We start from the raw sequence: 19,056 nt of genomic DNA, 5'->3' as shown, positions 1-19,056 counted from the left end.
AAATATTTTTAAAAATGAGACCAGTTCATTAGTAAACAAATTATGTATTAACAAAAAAAGTTTTTAAAAATTGTTTAAGGGCCAAATATTAATTCGATCAATAATATAAATTTATTTTTCATACGATATTTCTTAAATAATTTTCATATAAATTTACTATGCGCAAGGCGCAGGTCTTATCCTAGTTAGTTTACTAAAGTTGATCTAGTTGCATTTTAATAAGTTTGATGTGGTCTTCGCCGGACCAAGTTGTCATCCTCCAATTCCTTACCAATCATACTAATTTATCATTTGGAACTTTTTGGAAGCATCTCATTTTCAGGCGTTTTCATTCAGATTTTTTCCTCATATGCATAATATGCATGTATCACACGGTTTTATGATTGCATATTCTACAAAAGGTATTTTGAATTACTCAAAATAAACAAAACCATATTTTCGATATTTTATATAAAAGAGATCTACACTTTCTTAAAGTACTAAGTAGACGCGTCTTTGAAACAAAATAGCTTTCAAACTTTAGATAAAATGGAAATGAAGAGTTTCAAACTTTGGTAACCTAAAACTTCATAAAAATATCGAAAAGAGACGTAATAAAATGGAAGAATTTTGTTTTAAGTAATAATTATACGCCGCCAAAAAAAAAGTAATAATTATATTATTAATATATATAGACAACTTGGATTTTGTAGAATAAGGATCAATAATTTCCAATATACCACCAAAATCCAAAAATACCAACACGGTTTTATGACTCCTACCAATACAAGAAGATATCTTCTTCTTTAAAAAAAAAAGAAAAGAAGAACACTATCTTACCAAATAAAATAATCAAATGATTTATGAACATTCCTTTAACGTTATCAGAAACCGTTTTCAAAAAAAAAAAGTTTTTGAAACCTTTTCAGATACAAAGCTTATTTAAACTATGCTATCTTCTTCGATTGTTAGCATCTTTAGTTATAAGGGCATCCTCAAAGGGGGAGCAGTTAGGTGTGTGCTTAGAGTGAAAATAGTAGTATAATATTGTATTTAGGCTAGGAACATGGGACATCCTCAAAGGGAGATCACTTAATTAAGGGTGTGCTTAACCAAATAAAATTAATTAAATAATGTAACAAAAAAACTTATTTTAAAATTGATTCCAAAAAAAAAAAGAAACACAAAATACAATTGGAAATTTGTACGAAACAAACATATTATTTAATTAAACAAACAAACATTTTATTTAATTAATACAAAGTTTAATATCCAAATTTATTCCATATATTCTCAATCAAATCCTCTTTCAATTGGTGATGTGCTTGTCTATCACGAATTCTTGTGTGACCATCACCAAAACCCTCGAGATTTGAAGCCATACTTACTGAAAACGAACGACCCGGAGTAGTTCCGGTTCCATTTTCTTGTTCCAATTCTTGTTCGAGAGTGTATGAATCTCGTTCATCTTTAACAATCATATTATGGAGTATGAGACATGCTCGCATAATATATGCTATTTTACCTTTCGACCATAAAAGAGATGGATTTTTAATTATCGCGAATCTAGATTGGAGGACTCCGAATGCACGCTCAACATCTTTTCGCACACCTTCTTGATGTTCTGCAAACAAACGATGTTTCGGGTGTTGTGGTCGTGGGATGGATTTAACAAATGTCGCCCATTCGGGGTAAATGCCATCCGTCAGGTAGTAAGCCAAATTATACTCCCTTCCGTTGACATTGTACTTCAGTTCGGGAGCTCGACTGTAAATAATGTCATTAAATACTGGTGATTGGTCAAGTACATTTAAATCGTTACAAGTACCTGGCGCTCTAAAAAATGCGTGCCATATCCATAGATCTTCTGAAGCCACCGCCTCCAAAACAATTGTTGGTTTATCGGTGCCTCGTGAATACATTCCTTTCCAAGCGGTTGGGCAATTTTTCCATTTCCAGTGCATACAGTCGATGCTGCCAACCATCCCGGGAAAACCCCGTCGTTCTCCATAAAAGAGTAGCCTTCGCAGATCATCTTCTGTGGGTCGGCGAAGGTATTCATCGCCAAACAAGTCAACTATTCCGACGACGAAGTGTTCCAAACATTCACGAGCCGTTGTTTCGCCAATACGTATATATTCGTCAACACCATCCGCCGCACCCCCATATGCTAATAGTCGAATAGCTGCAGTACATTGTTGTAACGGTGATACACCATCCCGGAAGGTTGCATCCTTTTTTGGTCGAAAATATGGAACTTCTGCAGTGAGACGATTGACAATACGCAAGAACAATGATTTGTTCATTCGAAATCGTCTACGAAATAACTTCTCCGGGTAAGTCGGATTATCACTAAAATAATCGTTCCATAACCGATTGTGACCTTCTTCCCGCTTTCTATCGATATAGATACGTTTATTCTTCGGGGCCGGCATTTCCTCTGCAGCAGCTTCTAATTCTTTATCAAATTGCTCTTGAAAAATTTGATCTAAACTATCATCATTTGCATCATAATGATAGTGAAAATTGTTGGAAGAAGATGCCATGAAAGCAAAATATTATTAAGATAGAGAAAGGAGTAAGTGAGAGAAGAGAATTGTATGTTCATTAGGAAATAAGAGACTTGTATTTATAGGTATTATAGAAGCTCAATTATTTGGGACAACTCGATGTGATTATGATTCAAAGTGATTCTTCGTTTATAACTACATGCCAATTACATGTGATTCTGAAAATAGTTCCACACAACGATCCAAATGCATGTGATAGTTGCTACTATACTAGGTTCCAAAATACATGTCATTACATGACAATAGATCCGACATACAAGACCAGTTCATACTACACGTCATAGTTGCTACTCCGACAGTTCATACAAGTCACTACATGATTACTAATCCGACAGTACATGATACACAAAATACAATAGATCATTTCACCTTCTTAAACTAAATACAATAGCGCCACAGCCATTGCTACCACAATGCAGCAAATACAATAAGCCCACATCAATGGTTTCTTCTCACCTAACTCAGCAACAAGCCTCTCCAGGTTGACCAATCTCTGCTCTGAAACCCTCTCCAGGTTGACCACCCTCTGCTCTGCAAGGCTTTGCAGATCCCTGAGCTGCATCAGTTGTGTTCCGTAATCAGGTTCAGCTTGAGCCTCCTCTTCACAGCCAGTGTATCCAACCTCAGCAAGACCAAGTTGCAGAGCATAGTAACTGCTATCAGCCTCGTCTTCAGAACTATAGTCTAATGGGCTGTTTATTCCATAGTCGTAGATAGAGTCAAGTCCCATGTCTTCTTCAACCTGAAACCAAAAAACAGAGTTTGTTATAGTTTAGAAGTTTACACTTGTGCAAGAATGAAACTAAAACATAATTCATCAAAACAAGAGAAGAAAATACTGATTCATTAAAACATATCCAGAAACCAAACTGGTTCATTACAAGACTCGTTTCCTAAAGCATAAAACATATCAAAGACAGAGGCAAACAAACTTGCAACAGACAGTTCAAAGTTCCTTAAATAGTTGACGCATTAGGCTCTTTTTAATGACTTTCTCATCTTCATCAAGAGTGTCATTGCGGGCAATGAGGGTATCAAGAAGTGACATCTTTTGGAGTTCTTTCTTCACGTCCAAATCTATCTGTTTCATCTCCCATATCTGACTAATGTTCGAAGCTGGGGCATCCTTGTCTTTCCCTTTGTTCCTTAACCTTTTCATGGCCTTTATACCAGGAGGCCTGCTCTCATGCTCACCAACAACAGATTCTGTAGATGGTGCTGCATCATCGGCTTTTCTCTTGTTAGAGCTGGTTGTCTTCGGAGTTGGGTTCATAGGGGTGTGGTCGCACCATTTCTGTTCAAACCGCAGGACATTCCACGCATACTCCAAACCAAACTTCTTCTTATACAGCAAAGTGAAGATTTGGTGAGCATTCTGCAGAATGTCCAAATCATTCATCCCACTAGCTTTCTCACCCTTTGCATCTGCATAGGTTCCACAGAACCTGCTCACTTCGCGAGAAATCTTTTGCCACCGTTGTCTACAATGCTCATGGTTTCTTGGCTCAGCACCATTAAGTACATGAGTACTTGATGCATAATAATCGGCTATACGCTTCCAAAAGCACCCACCCCTTTGGTCATTGCCAACAATGGAATCCTTCGATGTGTTTAACCAGCCACTTATTAGGACTAAGACAAAATTTTGTTAAGAATCTAACCGTAAACAATGGATAAGATCGATTAAAACGCTTAACCCATACCTACAAACCTAAATCGATGAGAACGATAAATGAAGGAGACGAGGAGACGAGGAGAGAAAAGAGCAGAGACAAAACATCGGTCATACCTTCAAGGGTGATACAGAAGATCGGTGAGGAGGAGATAAAAGATCGATTCACGGTGTGCTTCGGTCGGAAATCGAACGGAACTGGCTTCTCCCGTTCGTCGCCGTTTCTGGATTCGAGAGACAGAGAGATAGATCGCAAACCCTAGGAAATGGGAAAAAAAAAAAACCTGTGTTCCCTTTCTTTTTTTCGACCATTACACACTTGCCACGTCGACCAGCACTTCCCTTAAGCACAGCTCTTCAACAAGCCCTCCCAAACTGTTCTTAGCCCACTTTTGGATTAAATCCAAATATATTAAGCCCAAGCACACCCCATGTGCTCCCCCTTTGAAGATGGCCTAAACGCTGGAAATAAGATCTTCTAAAAAAAGAAAATCCAATAATAAGAAATCGACTTTTCAGACAAAGAAAATACCTTCCCTCAAAAAAAAAAAGTAAACTTTTCTAGTATTAAAAAAAAAAGAAAGAAAATTCAAAGAAAGGAGGACTCTCTTGTTCTTCTTCTCTCTTCTTTATTACTAGTTGTTCACTTCATCACATGATGTTCCTCGTCTCTCTCTCTCTCTCTCTCAAATCACAAGTTTCAGTTACACACAGCTGCGCAATCGTATCTAAGATTCTGATCTGAACACAGTCTTGTCTGTAAAAACAAACGATCCAGTTTTATAATGACAAACATTTCTTAGTACCAAACATCATCAATTTCTCCTCTTAAGGTTTCATTGATCATGCCTCCAAACTCAGTAGCAGTGACAATGGAGAAGCCAGATAACTTCTCCTTACTAGAGATCAACGGCTCAGATCAATCCTCACTCCCTGACAACAAACGAAAATCCATCAGCCCAAAACAATTCTCATGGTTCATCCTCCTCAAAGCTCACAGAGTCGTCTCTTGTCTCTCATGGCTCTTCTCTTCAGTCAGAAAGCGAATCACTTTCTCATCTAAACACTTAAACGAAGAAGAAGACCCCAAAAGCAGAGGAAAACAAATGTACAGATTCATCAAAGCCTGTCTTGTTATCTCCATAGTTGCCTTGTCCATAGAAATCGTCGCGCATTTGATCTTCCTCTTCTTTCTCCTAAGGAAACTTATTCTTCCGTTTTACTCATTCACACTCTTCTGCATCATACTTCCATTAACAATGTTCATACCTGAAGCCGAGCTTCCTTTGTGGATCATCTGCTACGTTCCTATTTTCATTTCACTTCTCAACATTCTTCCCTCACCTAAATCTTTCCCTTTCTTAATCCCTTACCTCCTTTTTGAAAACACAATGTCCATAACCAAGTTCAACGCCATGATCTCCGGTTTGTTCCAGCTTGGATCGGCTTACGAGTGGGTTGTGACTAAAAAGACTGGGAGATCATCGGAATCCGACTTGTTAGCATTTTCTGAAAAGGAAGAGAAGTTGCACAGGAGAAACTCTGAGTCCGGTTTGGAGCTTCTGAGTAAACTTAAGGAGAAAGAGATGAACCTTGCGGAACAAGAAACCTCAAAGAAGAGCATTGGAGGGCTAATGAGGTCCAATAATAAGATGAAGAAGAGGAACATGGTGTTCAAGAAAGAGGTTGGACTTGCATTCTTGCTTCTAACTGCAGCTGCAAGGAGTTTTCTATCAGCACACGGTCTTCACTTCTACTTCTTGTTGTTTCAGGGGCTGTCTTTCTTGGTTGTAGGGTTGGATTTGATCGGAGAACAGATCAGCTAGACACACAACAGAAAGAAGATAAACATTTTATATTCGCTTATTTTTTGTTTGACTTTTGATTCTTTTCCCTTTAAATGTGGGTTTTATACATAATTTTAAAACTTATACTGTCCAGTTTCATATAAATGAATGAAACGATTAATTTGTTATCTGATCTTGGCCTAACAGTTAAAATTGCATGCACCTCTTAGATGTTATGTAAAAAGAGTGGTTTAGATTCTGCTAATGGTCAGACTGAGAAGCCATACGAGTTTACTATACCTGACCATGATCTGGTTTGATATTCTTAATGTGGTATGACCTTAGAAGCTAATGACATGTTACGTGAGAACTAATGAGGTGTCACCTGGAAAGTAAGAAGAAGAATAAGCGGTTATACATACTAGAATGAAGAATAGTATAAATAGAGATGATTGTAACTGAGAGAGATTAGGTGATTGGTGCCTCTTGTGGCTTGGGCTTGTTCCTTGTTGATATGTAAGATTGACTGTTCTTTGTAATTCCTCTATTCTTAGCAAGAAAGTGACTGTGTCCTTATTATAATGATGATGCTAAAGAGTTCCCAGGAACATCCTGCTAAGCCGACTAGTTAAACATGCAAGAAACGGGTTTTAAGTTTGCAAGCTTATTTACCAAACTAAACTTTGTTTGTATTATTGTATAGTGGTCAACTATTCAATAGATTTGCTATACTCCCACGTTTTTCAACCAAGCAATACAAATATCTTTTAGCTAGGTACGTGGAGATCATACTAAAGGATTTAATTAGGTTCATAAAATAACTTTTATCTGCTGTATTTTCATAACTGGGGTGTATAGTATTGTAATCGATGCAGAATATGATCCGCGTTTTTATAATCACATAAGTGTACAGACAAAGTGTCTGTTTGCTACCATGGTGGTCGACCTAAGTGCCCTCGATCCACTTATGTCTGTTTCATGCATCTTTTTATGACAAAACGTTTGACGTCACATCTATATTAAAGTAGTTTCGTTTAAATCTGCTTTTAGTCAATTATAATCGATGAACAATCTGCTTTTTTGCTTGACTGTTCAAAAAAAAGAAGATGATATTATAGATTCACAAATACTATATGTGTAAACTGATCATGCAAAACTCCTGCTCCAAGACTTGTCAATCCAACTTGTACAGAACGTAATGATAGAATCAGCAAATGGTTGGAATTATAAAACCACGTTATACACTGTAAGAAAATAGTAAAAACCGGCTTACACAAATTTAGATATTTCGCCAAAAAAGATATTTGGACCATGGAAAAATTATTGTTATAAATTTCAGGTTTGTAGTCATCTCTTTTTATGGATTTGCACGGCCAAGACAATGACAGTGTACACATTGTGGGTCCGCTGAATCACATGCTTCAACAAAAAAACACAACTGTGTCTAGCTATCATATTACATTTCCAGTTTTCTTTGAATAACTCGTCTTCTAGAGTAAACTGCGTGCAAAATTTAGGATTCTACAATCATCCGACAAGACCCCGGTAATTAATAACGTCTCCAATAGTAACTGATTCCAATGTGTTACTCTTTCAAATTTTCAATGTAAAGATCTTACGAAGATTCAAACAACTTAATAAATAAGATCACATTCAACTTGTGTTATCGAAAGCGTCTAGTTGTGTAGTCACCTTACGCCATGCCAAATAGCTGACATATGATCTTTTGGTCTCAAGAAGTTCATCTTTCATTCCCTACTCACGACTCATCATATAACTCACTATAAAACCGGACATCTTTGTCACGTAAAGGAGACCTGTTTTTTTTTAATACATCAAGTCCTTTGCATGTATTTCTCATCATCACATCATCCTTGATATATTACTACCATACTACAATCGCGATAAGTATCGGAGGGTTTACGTTCGCAAGAAGAAAAGTACTGGAGGGAAGCAAACGTTGGATGTGGGAGAGGGAAAATGAAGAAGTTGGAATTTGAATAAAAGACAAAGACCTTCTATTTCTCGTGGAGGCTTTACCGTTACAAAAGAGAGAGAAGAGCGAAGTCGTTTCTATATCCGTTGAGTTCATTTACTTTCTTTTTATGCTTTGTTGTTGTTGGTTAAAAAAGCTATGAGTCTAGACTACTCGTTCGCTATGAGAACGTTGAATTGCATTCGTCATGAGAGTGTAATCCGAAGCATACTACAAAGCTTTTCGTTATTTGATTCAATACAAAGAGAGTTACAGAGTTGTGAGAGTTTACGATAGCTAAAACCTATCAAATCGCCATCACACATCACCATCACCATCTTATCATGAGTATGGCCACCTTCATTACATAACATCACCATCAAGAAAGTCAATTATGCCACAAATTACATTATATGAGAAAAAGGTATTAGGTAAAGGTATACGGTAATTATGCCACAAACCACAAACTACGTATTAGGTAACACTAGCAGAGATTCATGTTTTGTGATTTTGATAGATATAAAAAATTTGAATCTCATGAAACTTAAAGTAACAGACGCGTTGGTCGGTACGTAGTAAACAAATTGTGGAGATAAATAATCTTTTAATTTATTCTATAAATATTTGCTTGACTTAAATAATACAGTATTAATTATTTATATCCTGTGTATAGATACTGAATAAAAGAGAGCAGAAGCATATTTGGAGTTCCTTCGCTGTCAATATCTGATGATAATTTGGACCATTACAGTTGTATTTTGCTGTTATTTCTTCTATTGGGTATTACAAACAGAAGATAACAATTGTTAACCAACCCCAAGACACCTGTTTATTTTATCATTCAGCACCGACATTAACACAAAATAGATAATCACAAGTACCATAGAAATGTTCATGCGGTGATTATTGAAATACTAAACAGATGCATCACATAAATATTTGGACTGCCATAACAGCACGAATGAGGTTTCTTAAACTGAGTGCTTATTAAGCATACTAGGGCCGGCGTCCGCGCTGCGCGCGGATTACATGTTTAATAAAAATCAGGTGAATTAAAATTGTGTGTTCTTTGGTTTCTGAAATGATAAGTTAAGTTTTGTTTTTTTATACAGGGGAGAAGTTCGAAACGGTGATCATTTTTTTTTAAAAAACAACTGTAAGTATGAATAATAAATAGTTTTGAGGAATTCAATATTTGAATGAGAAAATAATCTTTGTGTGTGACAATTTAATTGATGTAGGAAGTGGTAACGTAAATGTTTTAAAAGTTGACTGGTGGTGTTTGCTATGAGGCTTAGGATAGCAGTTTATTCCTCTTTTGGAAGCGTTGAATGATATCAATTTCGTTGTTAAAGTAGAAGCGCGTTCCAGGTGTTGCTGTGAGTGATAGTTTTTCTGAAAAAGGCAAATATTTGTTAGCATTTAGTTTTTTGTAAAGTTTATATTTAGTTTATTACCTTCATGTATCCGTGGAATGATACTTGTGATGATTACGACTTGTTTTTTCCTTGTTGATATGCGATTTAACTCTCTGAAATTAGATGCCTCCTTGTCCCATAAAGTTAGACGTACCAATTTCGATCTACAAATAATTATTGTATTAGATTTTGTTTAGTTGTAAACCAATTATTACTTAATAAAAAGTTTGTACCTGTCTAAACGTAATCCAATGATGATTTTTGAATCTGTGTAGTGGTTATATAAATCACTTCCTTGGATGAGGCAAATGCGGCCAACAACATCTGTAGGAATAATTTGGTTGTTTGGAAAAAAATTAGGATTTATTTTTGTGTGAGAGAGTTTTTGTTTTTTTTTTACCTGGTAGGAAGTTGGTTTCACTTGCTAAGCTGATCAACTGGGTGTAGCGTTGTGGCCGGAATATGTATGAAGGAATCGGTGCAATGTTTTCTTGAATCAGTGTAATAGTTGTTGTTTCTTTGATATTGATTATGTATGGTTGATCGGTAAGCCTGTAACGTTGGTTATTGGGGAGTAGATTAAAATATCTAATGTGATAAATTTTTACTTCTTCGAAGCGTTGGTACATTGTGTCAGACGTAGAAATAGGTACCTTCCCCTCCATTTTTTGTTCCTGTTTAGTGGTTAGAAGCAATCATTTGAAATATAGTTGGAATAATTAAAAATATTAATTTTAGACAAACCTGGATGTCAAGACATATGAAAGTTGTCCCTAGGAAAGCATCTTTATTTTTGTGATTTGTGATGGGCCAGACCCTAAGGATCCTAACGATTATTGGATGAGGTTCGAGGGTGTTGTCCTAATTGCTTTGATCTTGTGGTGCATGTGCTACATAGATAAGAATGAGAATTAGTATTTTTTTGGCAATTTTGTTTAAATTTTTTTTTTTGAAGTGAACATAGTTAGGGTGTGTTTTTTTTAAGTATTGTCATGGTTTTTTTAAAAGTTTAAGTAGGCCGGGCCATAATTATAGGTGGTAGTAGTAAATTTGTTGGGTGGGTTTGATAGTAGAATTTAGTTTTTTATAGAAATTTACAGGGACTGTGTGTGAAATGAGGGGGTTTTGTTATCTTGGGCGTACTATTTTAAGATCAAAGGGAACTTAGGCGGTTTGCACATTGTTATAGAAAACAGTTGAAATAAAAATTGTCTGAAATAATAGAAAATGCAAAAGAAAATAGTTTGAAAGTTGAAATAAGTAATGGGATGGGCTGGAAAATTTTTTAATCTGGCCCAACAGCAAAGAGACGGAGACAGCAATTTCGTGAGCGAAACCGGTTAACGGGCTGGGCTGCAATTACGATTTGTTGGTCTGGGTTACCAGTGACGTGGCAGAATGAATGGCTGAGAATATTTTGCCTATGTGGCATCCTTTATAACATCCAAAATTAGTAGCTTTTATATAGTGGGATGGCGAAGGAGACCATTCCGTAATCATCAGGCATTGGTAAGATAATCATATGGTTTCTTAAACATATCAAGCATTATTTTAAGGTGTGAAGTTAAAAAGTACATCATTTCAATTGAGACAAAAAGATGACACTTTCTTTCTTCAAACACAAATGTACTCGATGATTTAGATAGAATTCAAAATATATGTATTTTCTAGTCCAATGTTACGAACTAAAAGTCATAATAATTCTGAATTACCGAATCGCCACGTAACTCCGAATTAATCAAATGAAACATGAGACTTTTTAGATTGCTTATCTGTCTTCTCCGCGTGGACGAGAGGACTATGTAACACACACACACACACACAAATTTAGCTGCATGTGAACTGCGTAATGTCCGTCAATTCTTCTGTTTACCGAATTTATGCTAATAATTAGATTTAGAAAAATAATCAATAGCTACATAAATGATACACAAAAACATCACCAGATGATTATACATTTAAACAAAAAAAATATATATATATATATGTAAATTATACAAACTATATAAAATACATTATAACATCTATTGACTAATGTGTTTTTTTTTAACATCATTGACTAATGTGTTATGTTGCAAATATCTTGAACATAATTTTGATAGCTATGAAAATATATCAGATTTGTACCGACAGATTTAGTGATGTTTAACATGTTATCACAATTTTTATTGTATAATAGTATTACATTTTGAATGTTTTATTTAGGGCAATTGTCAATAATAGCACCTTTTGAAGTTTATGTCACAAAAATAGCACTAGAAGGAGAAAGTCACAAAAATGATATTCATTAAATGATAAAATATCTCTAATACCCTTGGTTTAAAATTAAATAAACAAACAAAAATAAATAAAAATAAATAATATAAAAAAAAAAAAATGAAAAAAAGAATTTTTTTATAGTTTCAGATTATATTTTTCAGATTCGAAATTTTTTTTCCGATTTTTTTTTTATTTTTTTTTCAAATTTTTTTTTATAATTTAAAAATACTTTTTGAAACTGTTTTTAAAATTTTTATTTTTATTTTAGTATTTATTTTTTATAAAATTTTAAAGGGCAATTGTCAATAATAGCACCTTTTGAAGTTTATGTCACAAAAATAGCACTAGAAGGAGAAAGTCACAAAAATGACATTCATTAAAAGGTAAAATATCGCTAATACCCTTGGTTTAAAATTAAATAAACAAACAAAAATAAATAAAAATAATTAAAATAAAAATAAAAATAAAAAAGAAAAAAATAATTTTTTTTTTATAGTTTCAGATTATATGTTTTCAGATTCGAAATTTTTATAATTTTGTTTTTTGATTTTTTTTTTTTTTCAAATTTTCTTTTTGTAATTTAAAAATACTTTTTGAAACTGTTTTTAAAATTTTTATTTTTTATTTTAGTATTTATTTTTTATAAAATTTTAAACCATAATTCCAAATCCCCACCCCTTAACTCTAAACCCTAAGGTTTGGATTAATTAACCCAAGGGGTATAAGTGTATATTTACCTCTTTAATGAAACCTATTTTTGTGACTTTGAGCCTTGAGTGCTACTTTGGGAACAAAAACTTGGTTTAGTGCTATCTTAGTCTTTTTTTCAATTTTAAACCCTAATTCCAAAACCTCACCCCCTTAACTCTAATCCCTAAAGTTTGGATTAATTAACCCAAGGGGTATAAGTGTATATTTACCTCTTTAATGAAACTTATTTTTGTGACTTTGAGCTTTGAGTGCTACTTTGGGAACAAAAACTTAGTTTGGTGCTATCCTAGTCTTTTTCTCTTTTATTTATATGTTTTGAACATTTTCCAAAACACTTATTATTGAACGATGCCAAATTCAGAATCTCACACATAAATTAACTACATAAAATTTTCAAAATTGTAAAATATAGAATCTTTTTGCATAAGTGAACCGGATCCTCAGTCTCCGTACCGAGTTTTGACTTACACACACATATTATAATCACAAGCGCTCTTTCTATCTCACACACTCTCTCTCTAGACTCCAAAATCTCATCTATCTCTCTCCTCCTCCGCTACAACAATGGCGCCACTCAAATCTCTCTCCCTCTTCTTCCTCCTCATTCTCCTCGCCTCCACCGTCGAACCTCGCCTAACCACCGACTTCTACTCCAAATCATGCCCTCGCTTCCACGACATAGTCCGCGACACAATCTCCAGCAAACAAATCACCAACCCGACCACCGCCGCCGCCGTCATCCGCCTCTTCTTCCACGACTGCTTCCCCAACGGCTGCGACGCCTCAATCCTCATCTCCTCCACCGCCTTCAACGCCGCCGAGCGCGACTCCTCCATCAACCTCTCCCTCCCCGGCGACGGCTTCGACGCCGTCGTCAGAGCCAAAACCGCCCTCGAGCTCGCCTGCCCCAACACCGTCTCCTGCTCCGACATCATCTCCGCCGCGACTCGCGACCTCCTCGTGACCGTCGGCGGTCCTTACTACCCGGTCTTCCTCGGCCGCCGCGACTCGCGAACCTCGAAAGCCTCCCTCCTCGCCTCCCTCCTCCCTCTCCCGTCGTCTCCGATCGCGAAGACCATTCGCCAGTTCGAGTCCAGAGGCTTCTCCGTTCAGGAGATGGTCGCTCTCAGTGGAGCGCACTCCATCGGATTCTCGCATTGCAAAGAGTTTGTGGGCCTGGTGGGCCGGAACAGTACCGGGTATAACCCGAGATTCGCTGTCGCGTTGAAGAAAGCTTGTTCTAATTACCCGAGAGACCCGACGTTGTCTGTTTTCAACGATGTTAGTACTCCGAACAAGTTCGATAATATGTATTACCAAAATATCCCTAAAGGTCTCGGGCTACTTGAATCGGATCACGGGTTGTACTCCGACCCGAGAACCCGGCCGTTTGTTGATCTTTACGCTAGAGATCAAGATCGGTTCTTTAAAGACTTTGCTAAAGCTATGCAAAAGTTGAGTCTTTACGGTGTTAAGACTGGTCGACGGGGAGAGATCCGGCGAAGGTGCGATGCCATTAACTGAGTTTTAATTTTTTTTGTTTTGGGGATAAAATGTGAGAGATTTGAGAGTTTGAATCTCATATGTTTTTTTTGTGAAATGTAAAACACTGATAATTTATATGGATTGATCCTATTGTTTTGGTACAAACAAAAAGTATTTAACTTTTGTGAAGAGATTTGAGTGTGAAGCTCTGCATTTGAGTAAGAGAGTGACTGAAGTTGAAGGTTCTGGGGTTGCTGGATCACTAGTGTGGTAGTTTGGTGATTGATCTTGTGTCATGAATTGACTGGGTGATAATGATCTGATTATATAATTGATTCGCCTCAGATAAAATGTGTTGAATGAAAACATTGATGTTACATTTCAATTTCTAGCAACATGTGAAATTTGTATGCATTTGAAACCTGGATCAGTACGAAAAGCCTGAACTTCAACACTACTTTCTTTTTTTTTTACTTCAATATTACTTTCAGTTTCTAGTATAAATGTATTTTTCTTTTGTGTGCTTTCAACTTCTCGTACTGAATATTCTAGCAGGACAGCTATAGCATTACCGGATACCCAAGTCTTACGAAAAGACAAAACAAAATAACTAGAAGAGGTTGAAATCACCCATTACGAGAACAACAATATCCTCTGAAACGCTCTAAACACTCGCCAACGATGCTAAAACATGATCTGTCTTCTTGTTTATTCTTCCCACAGTAGTTTCAATGTCTTCCAACAGTCAATTTTGAAGCATAATAGCAACTAGTTTACCTTACAACCCATAAGTCTTGCATTGCGAAAAATCTTACAAAGATCGTTTTATTTTCTCCAGAATACCAGTCCATACCATAGGAGAGTCCAACTACCGTTTGCACTTTATAATAGTTATCGAGCTAATTCTTATTGCTATCATGGATTCATGGGTAAGCTTAGATGCTTAGGATACGTTTATTAATTTGCTAATATGATGAGTGGGGGTGGTCACTTAATTTAGGTAAATGAGATAACTCAGGAGAATGTAACATTAGTTTTTCTCTATTTAAGGATTCAAAAGAAAATAGGCCCAAAATGGAAACTTTCCCACTCTAATTATTTTTATTCGCTAATCTTCGCGCGACCCCAAAAATGGCGATCTAGGGTTTGGCTCCGCCGCAAAGCTGTCAGCCTTCTCTGTCGTCCTCCGGCGTCACTCGAGACGTCGGAATCCACCCCATTCCGCTAAGCAAGGCCCTCCCCTCCTCATGGGGAAGAAAAAATCTCCAAAAAAAACCCCCCGAAGAAGAACAAGAAGCGGAGTTCTCCGGTCCGTTCTCGATCAGCTTCTTCCAAGGCCCCCGTCACAGACTCGGTTGACTCAGAGCAGGCCTCTGATGGCTCCGATCCCCCGACTCCGCCTCCGCCTCCGCCCCCTTCTCCACCCCCTGAATCAATGACGGTCCCAAGCTTACCAGATTTGGATTCAAACCACTGTTCTACTAAATCAAAATTACCTGTCGCTACTGTGAAGGTTGTCCATACAACTGTGCCAGCACCGACTACCCCCCCTGCTGTGACTAACCCCCCAGCTCAAACAGACACCCGTCCAACTGAAGACAGGACAGGCGAAACTCCTGAACACCAGCAGACCTCGCGAAAGGAAACATGGTGTGACAAAGCCAAAGGCAAGAAGTTGCAGAAGAAAGGTTCCCCGTACACACTACCCTCTGGGGAAATCTGCATAAACATCCCAAACTCAGTCATCGAGGATAACAAGAAGGCTTGGGACTATTTTGTTCTAGGTCAGTTTTACCATGAGCCTCCAACTCAGGGAACTGTCTACAACATCGTAAATGGGATTTGGAGCAAGAACTACAGAGATATCACTGTATCCAAACTCGAGGGTCACGCTTTTTTATTTCGAATCCCAAATGCAGCGACCAGAAACCGTGTAATCAGACAAAGGCTCTGGCAAATTGAGGGACAAACTATGTTTGTCGATAAATGGGAGCCTGGAGTCATCCCTGCGAAGCCGGAACTCTCTTCTGCCCCAATATGGTTAGAACTGCGAAACGTTCCTCTCCAATTCTTCAATGAGGACAGCTTGGAACGTATTGCAGGGCTTGTGGAAGACCCAAAATTTCTGCATCCAAAGACTGCAAACAAGACTGTACTGGATGTCGCAAAGGTTTTCACAATTATTGACCCCAGAAAGCCATTACCGGAAGCGGTAAATGTGCGTTTTGATTCGGGTGATATTGCTAGGATCCTTGTTTCAAGCCCTTGGATGCCCCCTATATGTAACCACTGTCAGGAAATTGGTCACATAACAAAACGATGCAAGCGTGCTCCCATCACTTGTGCTAAATCAACCACTCATACTGCTGACAAGTGCACTCGTAAGCAGAAGCCTCCTGAAGACCGTCAACACTCAAGAAGAAATAAGACATGCCCGCCAACTCAGGAATGGAGGGTTCGAAATCTGTCTGCTCCAGCAATTGAGTCTAATGTTGACAATGTCCCCAACGGGAAGGAAATCAGAGTAAATGCTCAGAGTGAAAAGACTATCAACGAGAATGGAGATAGTAGTGGGCTCACACCATCCCAGAAAAGAAGAGATACTAATCATTATGATAGGGAACCGGAGGTACTGATGATGGAAAATCTTCCGGACTGGAGCATGACTCCTCTGATGTTGCTTCATCTGCTTCAGATGGTGAACCGGATGATCAGGAGCAATATACTTTGGTCTTGTCTCGTAGGAGCAAGAAGAAGAACCGAGGGGCAATACCCTCACAACACTAAATTTTTTAATGTGTGTCGACCTTTTTTGTTGGAATGTTCGCGGGTTCAATGTATATAATCACCGCAGCGGATTTAGAAAATGGTGGAAGCTACATAAACCACTTTTTGTAGGAATAATAGAAACCCATGTCAAGCAGCCAAAGGTCCAAAAGTTCGTTCATGGAATTTTACCCGGCTGGGGTTTCGAAGAAAATTATCATTTCTCTCTTATTGGGAAGATTTGGGTCGTTTGGCACCCTTCAGTCAAAGTTAAGGTTATTTTCAAGTCTCTGCAATCTATTACCTCAGAAGTAACCTTCCCAAACCTCTCCTCTACGTTGATTATCACCATCGTCTATGCCTCTAACGAGGATGAAATGAGGAAAGAATTGTGGAAGGAGCTACTGCTGGTCAAAACTGATCCGAGAACTAAAGATATGCCATGGATGGTCTTGGGCGATTTCAATCAAACCCTTCACCCGGAGGAGCACTAAAAACCCCCCTCTCTGAATATCGATATCAGAACTAGAAGGTTCAGGGAGGCTTTATTGGAAGCGGATCTGGCAGATTTAACTTACAGAGGACCAAAGTTCACTTGGACTAATAAGAGTAAATCTAATCTTATTGCTAAGAAGCTTGACAGAGTACTAGTGAACGATGAATGGCTATCATACCTGCCAACATCTTTTGCCACCTTCGGAGAACCTGACTTTTCTGATCATGCAGTTGGTTGCGCCACGTTCTTACAAGGGGCTGTTAGAATCAGAAGACCCTTCCGATTCCAGAACTTCCTGCTGCAGAATGCTCTATTTTTGGATTTTCTAACGGAACAATGGTTTTCAATCAATGTCTCTGGCTCAGCAATGTTCAGAATATCTCAGAAGCTCAAGTTACTAAAGAATGGAGTGAGGTCTTTTGCCAAAGAAAACTACTCAAACCTGGAAAAGCGAGTTCAAGAAGCGCATTGCACTCTCCTCTCTGCTCAAAATCTTCTGCTCTTATACCCAACTGAGAGAAATGCAATTTCTGAGGCTTCTGCGTTTGGCTCCTGGTCTGTCCTGGCGAAAGCGGAGGAATCATTCCTTCTCCAAAGATCGCACATAAACTGGTCTAAAGAGGGTGACTGTGGTTCAGCATACTTTCACAGACTGATCGCTACTAGAAGATCAATAAACCACATTCATTTCTTGTTAGATGAAAGTGGTACCAGAATTGAAGGACAGAAGGCGATACAAAGCCACTGTGTGGACTACTTTAAGGGCTTGATGGGAGCTGACCAGCCTCCACCGATGTTTGAGCAGCAGGACTTGTCCCTTTTATTGCCATTCCGGTGTTCGGATTCGCAAAAGAACGGGCTCATCAGACCTTTTACGAGACAGGAGATCAAAGAGGAATTTTTTCTGTTACCAAGTAACAAAACAAGTGGCCCAGATGGTTACTCCGTTGAATTCTTCACTGGCGCTTGGAGCGTAGTTGGAGCTGAAGCTACAGATGCTGTCTTGGAATTCTTTCAATCGGGCAAGCTTCTCAAGCAATAGAATGCCACCTCCTTGATCCTGATCCCAAAAACAACAAATGCGGATCATGCCAAGGACTTCAGACCTATCTCTTGTGTTAGCACTCTCTACAAGGTTATCTCCAGATTATTAACAAAGAGACTTCAGAACATCTTGGTCAGTGTAATCTCACCTTCTCAATCAGCCTTCATTAAAGGAAGACTTCTGGCTGAAAATGTTTTATTGGCTACTGAGATTGTGCATGGCTACAATAGGAAAACTATTTCAAAGAGGGGCATGCTAAAAGTGGACCTACGTAAGGCTTTTGACTCCATAAGGTGGGACTTCATCCTCAGCACACTTAGAGCCATCCACTTTCCTGAACTCTTTGTTAAGTGGATTGAGGAATGCATAACAACACCAACCTTCTCTATCACGGTGAATGGAGCATCTGGAGGCTATTTTAAAAGTAGACAGGGACTGCGGCAAGGTGATCCACTGTCACCCTACCTCTTTGTTTTGGCAATGGAGGTTTTTTCTAGTCTGCTAGCTTCAAGATTTGATCTGGGTTACATCGCCTATCATCCAAATACTTCTGAGCTTCAACTCTCACACCTAATGTTCGCTGATGATGTGATGATTTTCTTTGACGGTGGTGCGGCTTCCCTCCACGCCATCTCTGAAACGCTTGATGATTTTGCGGGGTGGTCTGGCCTAAATGTTAACAGGGATAAATCAGAACTATTCTTGGCCGGACTGACTCCTCAAGAGACAGAGGAAACAGCAAGGTATGAGTATCCTATTGGAACACTTCCTATTAGATACTTGGGATTGCCTCTTATGCATAGAACGCTTAGGATATCGGAATATGATCCATTGCTAAATAAACTTGCTGGAACTTTTAGAGCTTGGGCTGTGAAAATGCTGAGTTATGCAGG

General features: G+C 38.0%; 3 protein-coding genes and 1 long non-coding RNA gene across 4 annotated transcripts; 2 read left to right on the top strand and 2 right to left on the bottom strand.

Annotated features, from left to right (window-relative positions):
* Positions 1–1,244: 1,244 nt before the first annotated feature.
* LOC106369483 (putative nuclease HARBI1) lies at positions 1,245–2,525 on the bottom strand. The gene has a single exon (XM_013809631.2). It carries the CDS (start codon positions 2,523–2,525, stop codon positions 1,245–1,247), a length of 1,281 nt encoding a protein of 426 aa, XP_013665085.2.
* A 6,445-nt stretch (positions 2,526–8,970) lies between these two features.
* Positions 8,971–9,417, top strand: LOC125598072. The gene is made up of 3 exons (XR_007332181.1): positions 8,971–9,030; positions 9,096–9,139; positions 9,225–9,417. It is a non-coding gene; the product is annotated as an uncharacterized LOC125598072 (long non-coding RNA).
* LOC125598074 lies at positions 9,056–11,254 on the bottom strand. The gene is made up of 4 exons (XM_048772431.1): positions 9,802–11,254; positions 9,635–9,725; positions 9,441–9,565; positions 9,056–9,378 (listed from the first exon to the last, which is right to left on the bottom strand). Exons 1-4 carry the CDS (start codon positions 10,064–10,066, stop codon positions 9,278–9,280), a joined length of 582 nt encoding a protein of 193 aa, XP_048628388.1. The 5' UTR covers positions 10,067–11,254; the 3' UTR covers positions 9,056–9,277.
* A 1,544-nt stretch (positions 11,255–12,798) lies between these two features.
* LOC106371139 (peroxidase 31) lies at positions 12,799–14,006 on the top strand. The gene has a single exon (XM_013811176.3). The coding sequence runs from the start codon at positions 12,936–12,938 to the stop codon at positions 13,893–13,895; it is 960 nt and encodes a 319-aa protein (XP_013666630.2). The 5' UTR covers positions 12,799–12,935; the 3' UTR covers positions 13,896–14,006.
* Positions 14,007–19,056: the final 5,050 nt, after the last annotated feature.

The sequence above is a fragment of the Brassica napus genome, unplaced genomic scaffold (assembly GCF_020379485.1).
Source record: "Brassica napus cultivar Da-Ae unplaced genomic scaffold, Da-Ae ScsIHWf_161;HRSCAF=291, whole genome shotgun sequence".
NCBI lineage: Eukaryota > Viridiplantae > Streptophyta > Magnoliopsida > Brassicales > Brassicaceae > Brassica > Brassica napus.
This window is presented reverse-complemented; position numbering and strand designations above follow the sequence as displayed.

Excerpts from the sequence above, each read along its gene's own strand:
- LOC106369483 (XM_013809631.2), bottom strand. The coding sequence starts at position 2,525 with ATGGCATCTTCTTCCAACAATTTTCACTATCATTATGATGCAAATGAT.
- LOC125598074 (XM_048772431.1), bottom strand. The coding sequence starts at position 10,066 with ATGGAGGGGAAGGTACCTATTTCTACGTCTGACACAATGTACCAACGC. Across the intron at positions 9,726-9,801 it reads TGAAACCAACTTCCTACCAG|ATGTTGTTGGCCGCATTTGC; the intron begins GTAAAAAAAAAA and ends TTATTCCTACAG. Across the intron at positions 9,379-9,440 it reads CATTCCACGGATACATGAAG|AAAAACTATCACTCACAGCA; the intron begins GTAATAAACTAA and ends TGCCTTTTTCAG.
- LOC106371139 (XM_013811176.3), top strand. The coding sequence starts at position 12,936 with ATGGCGCCACTCAAATCTCTCTCCCTCTTCTTCCTCCTCATTCTCCTC.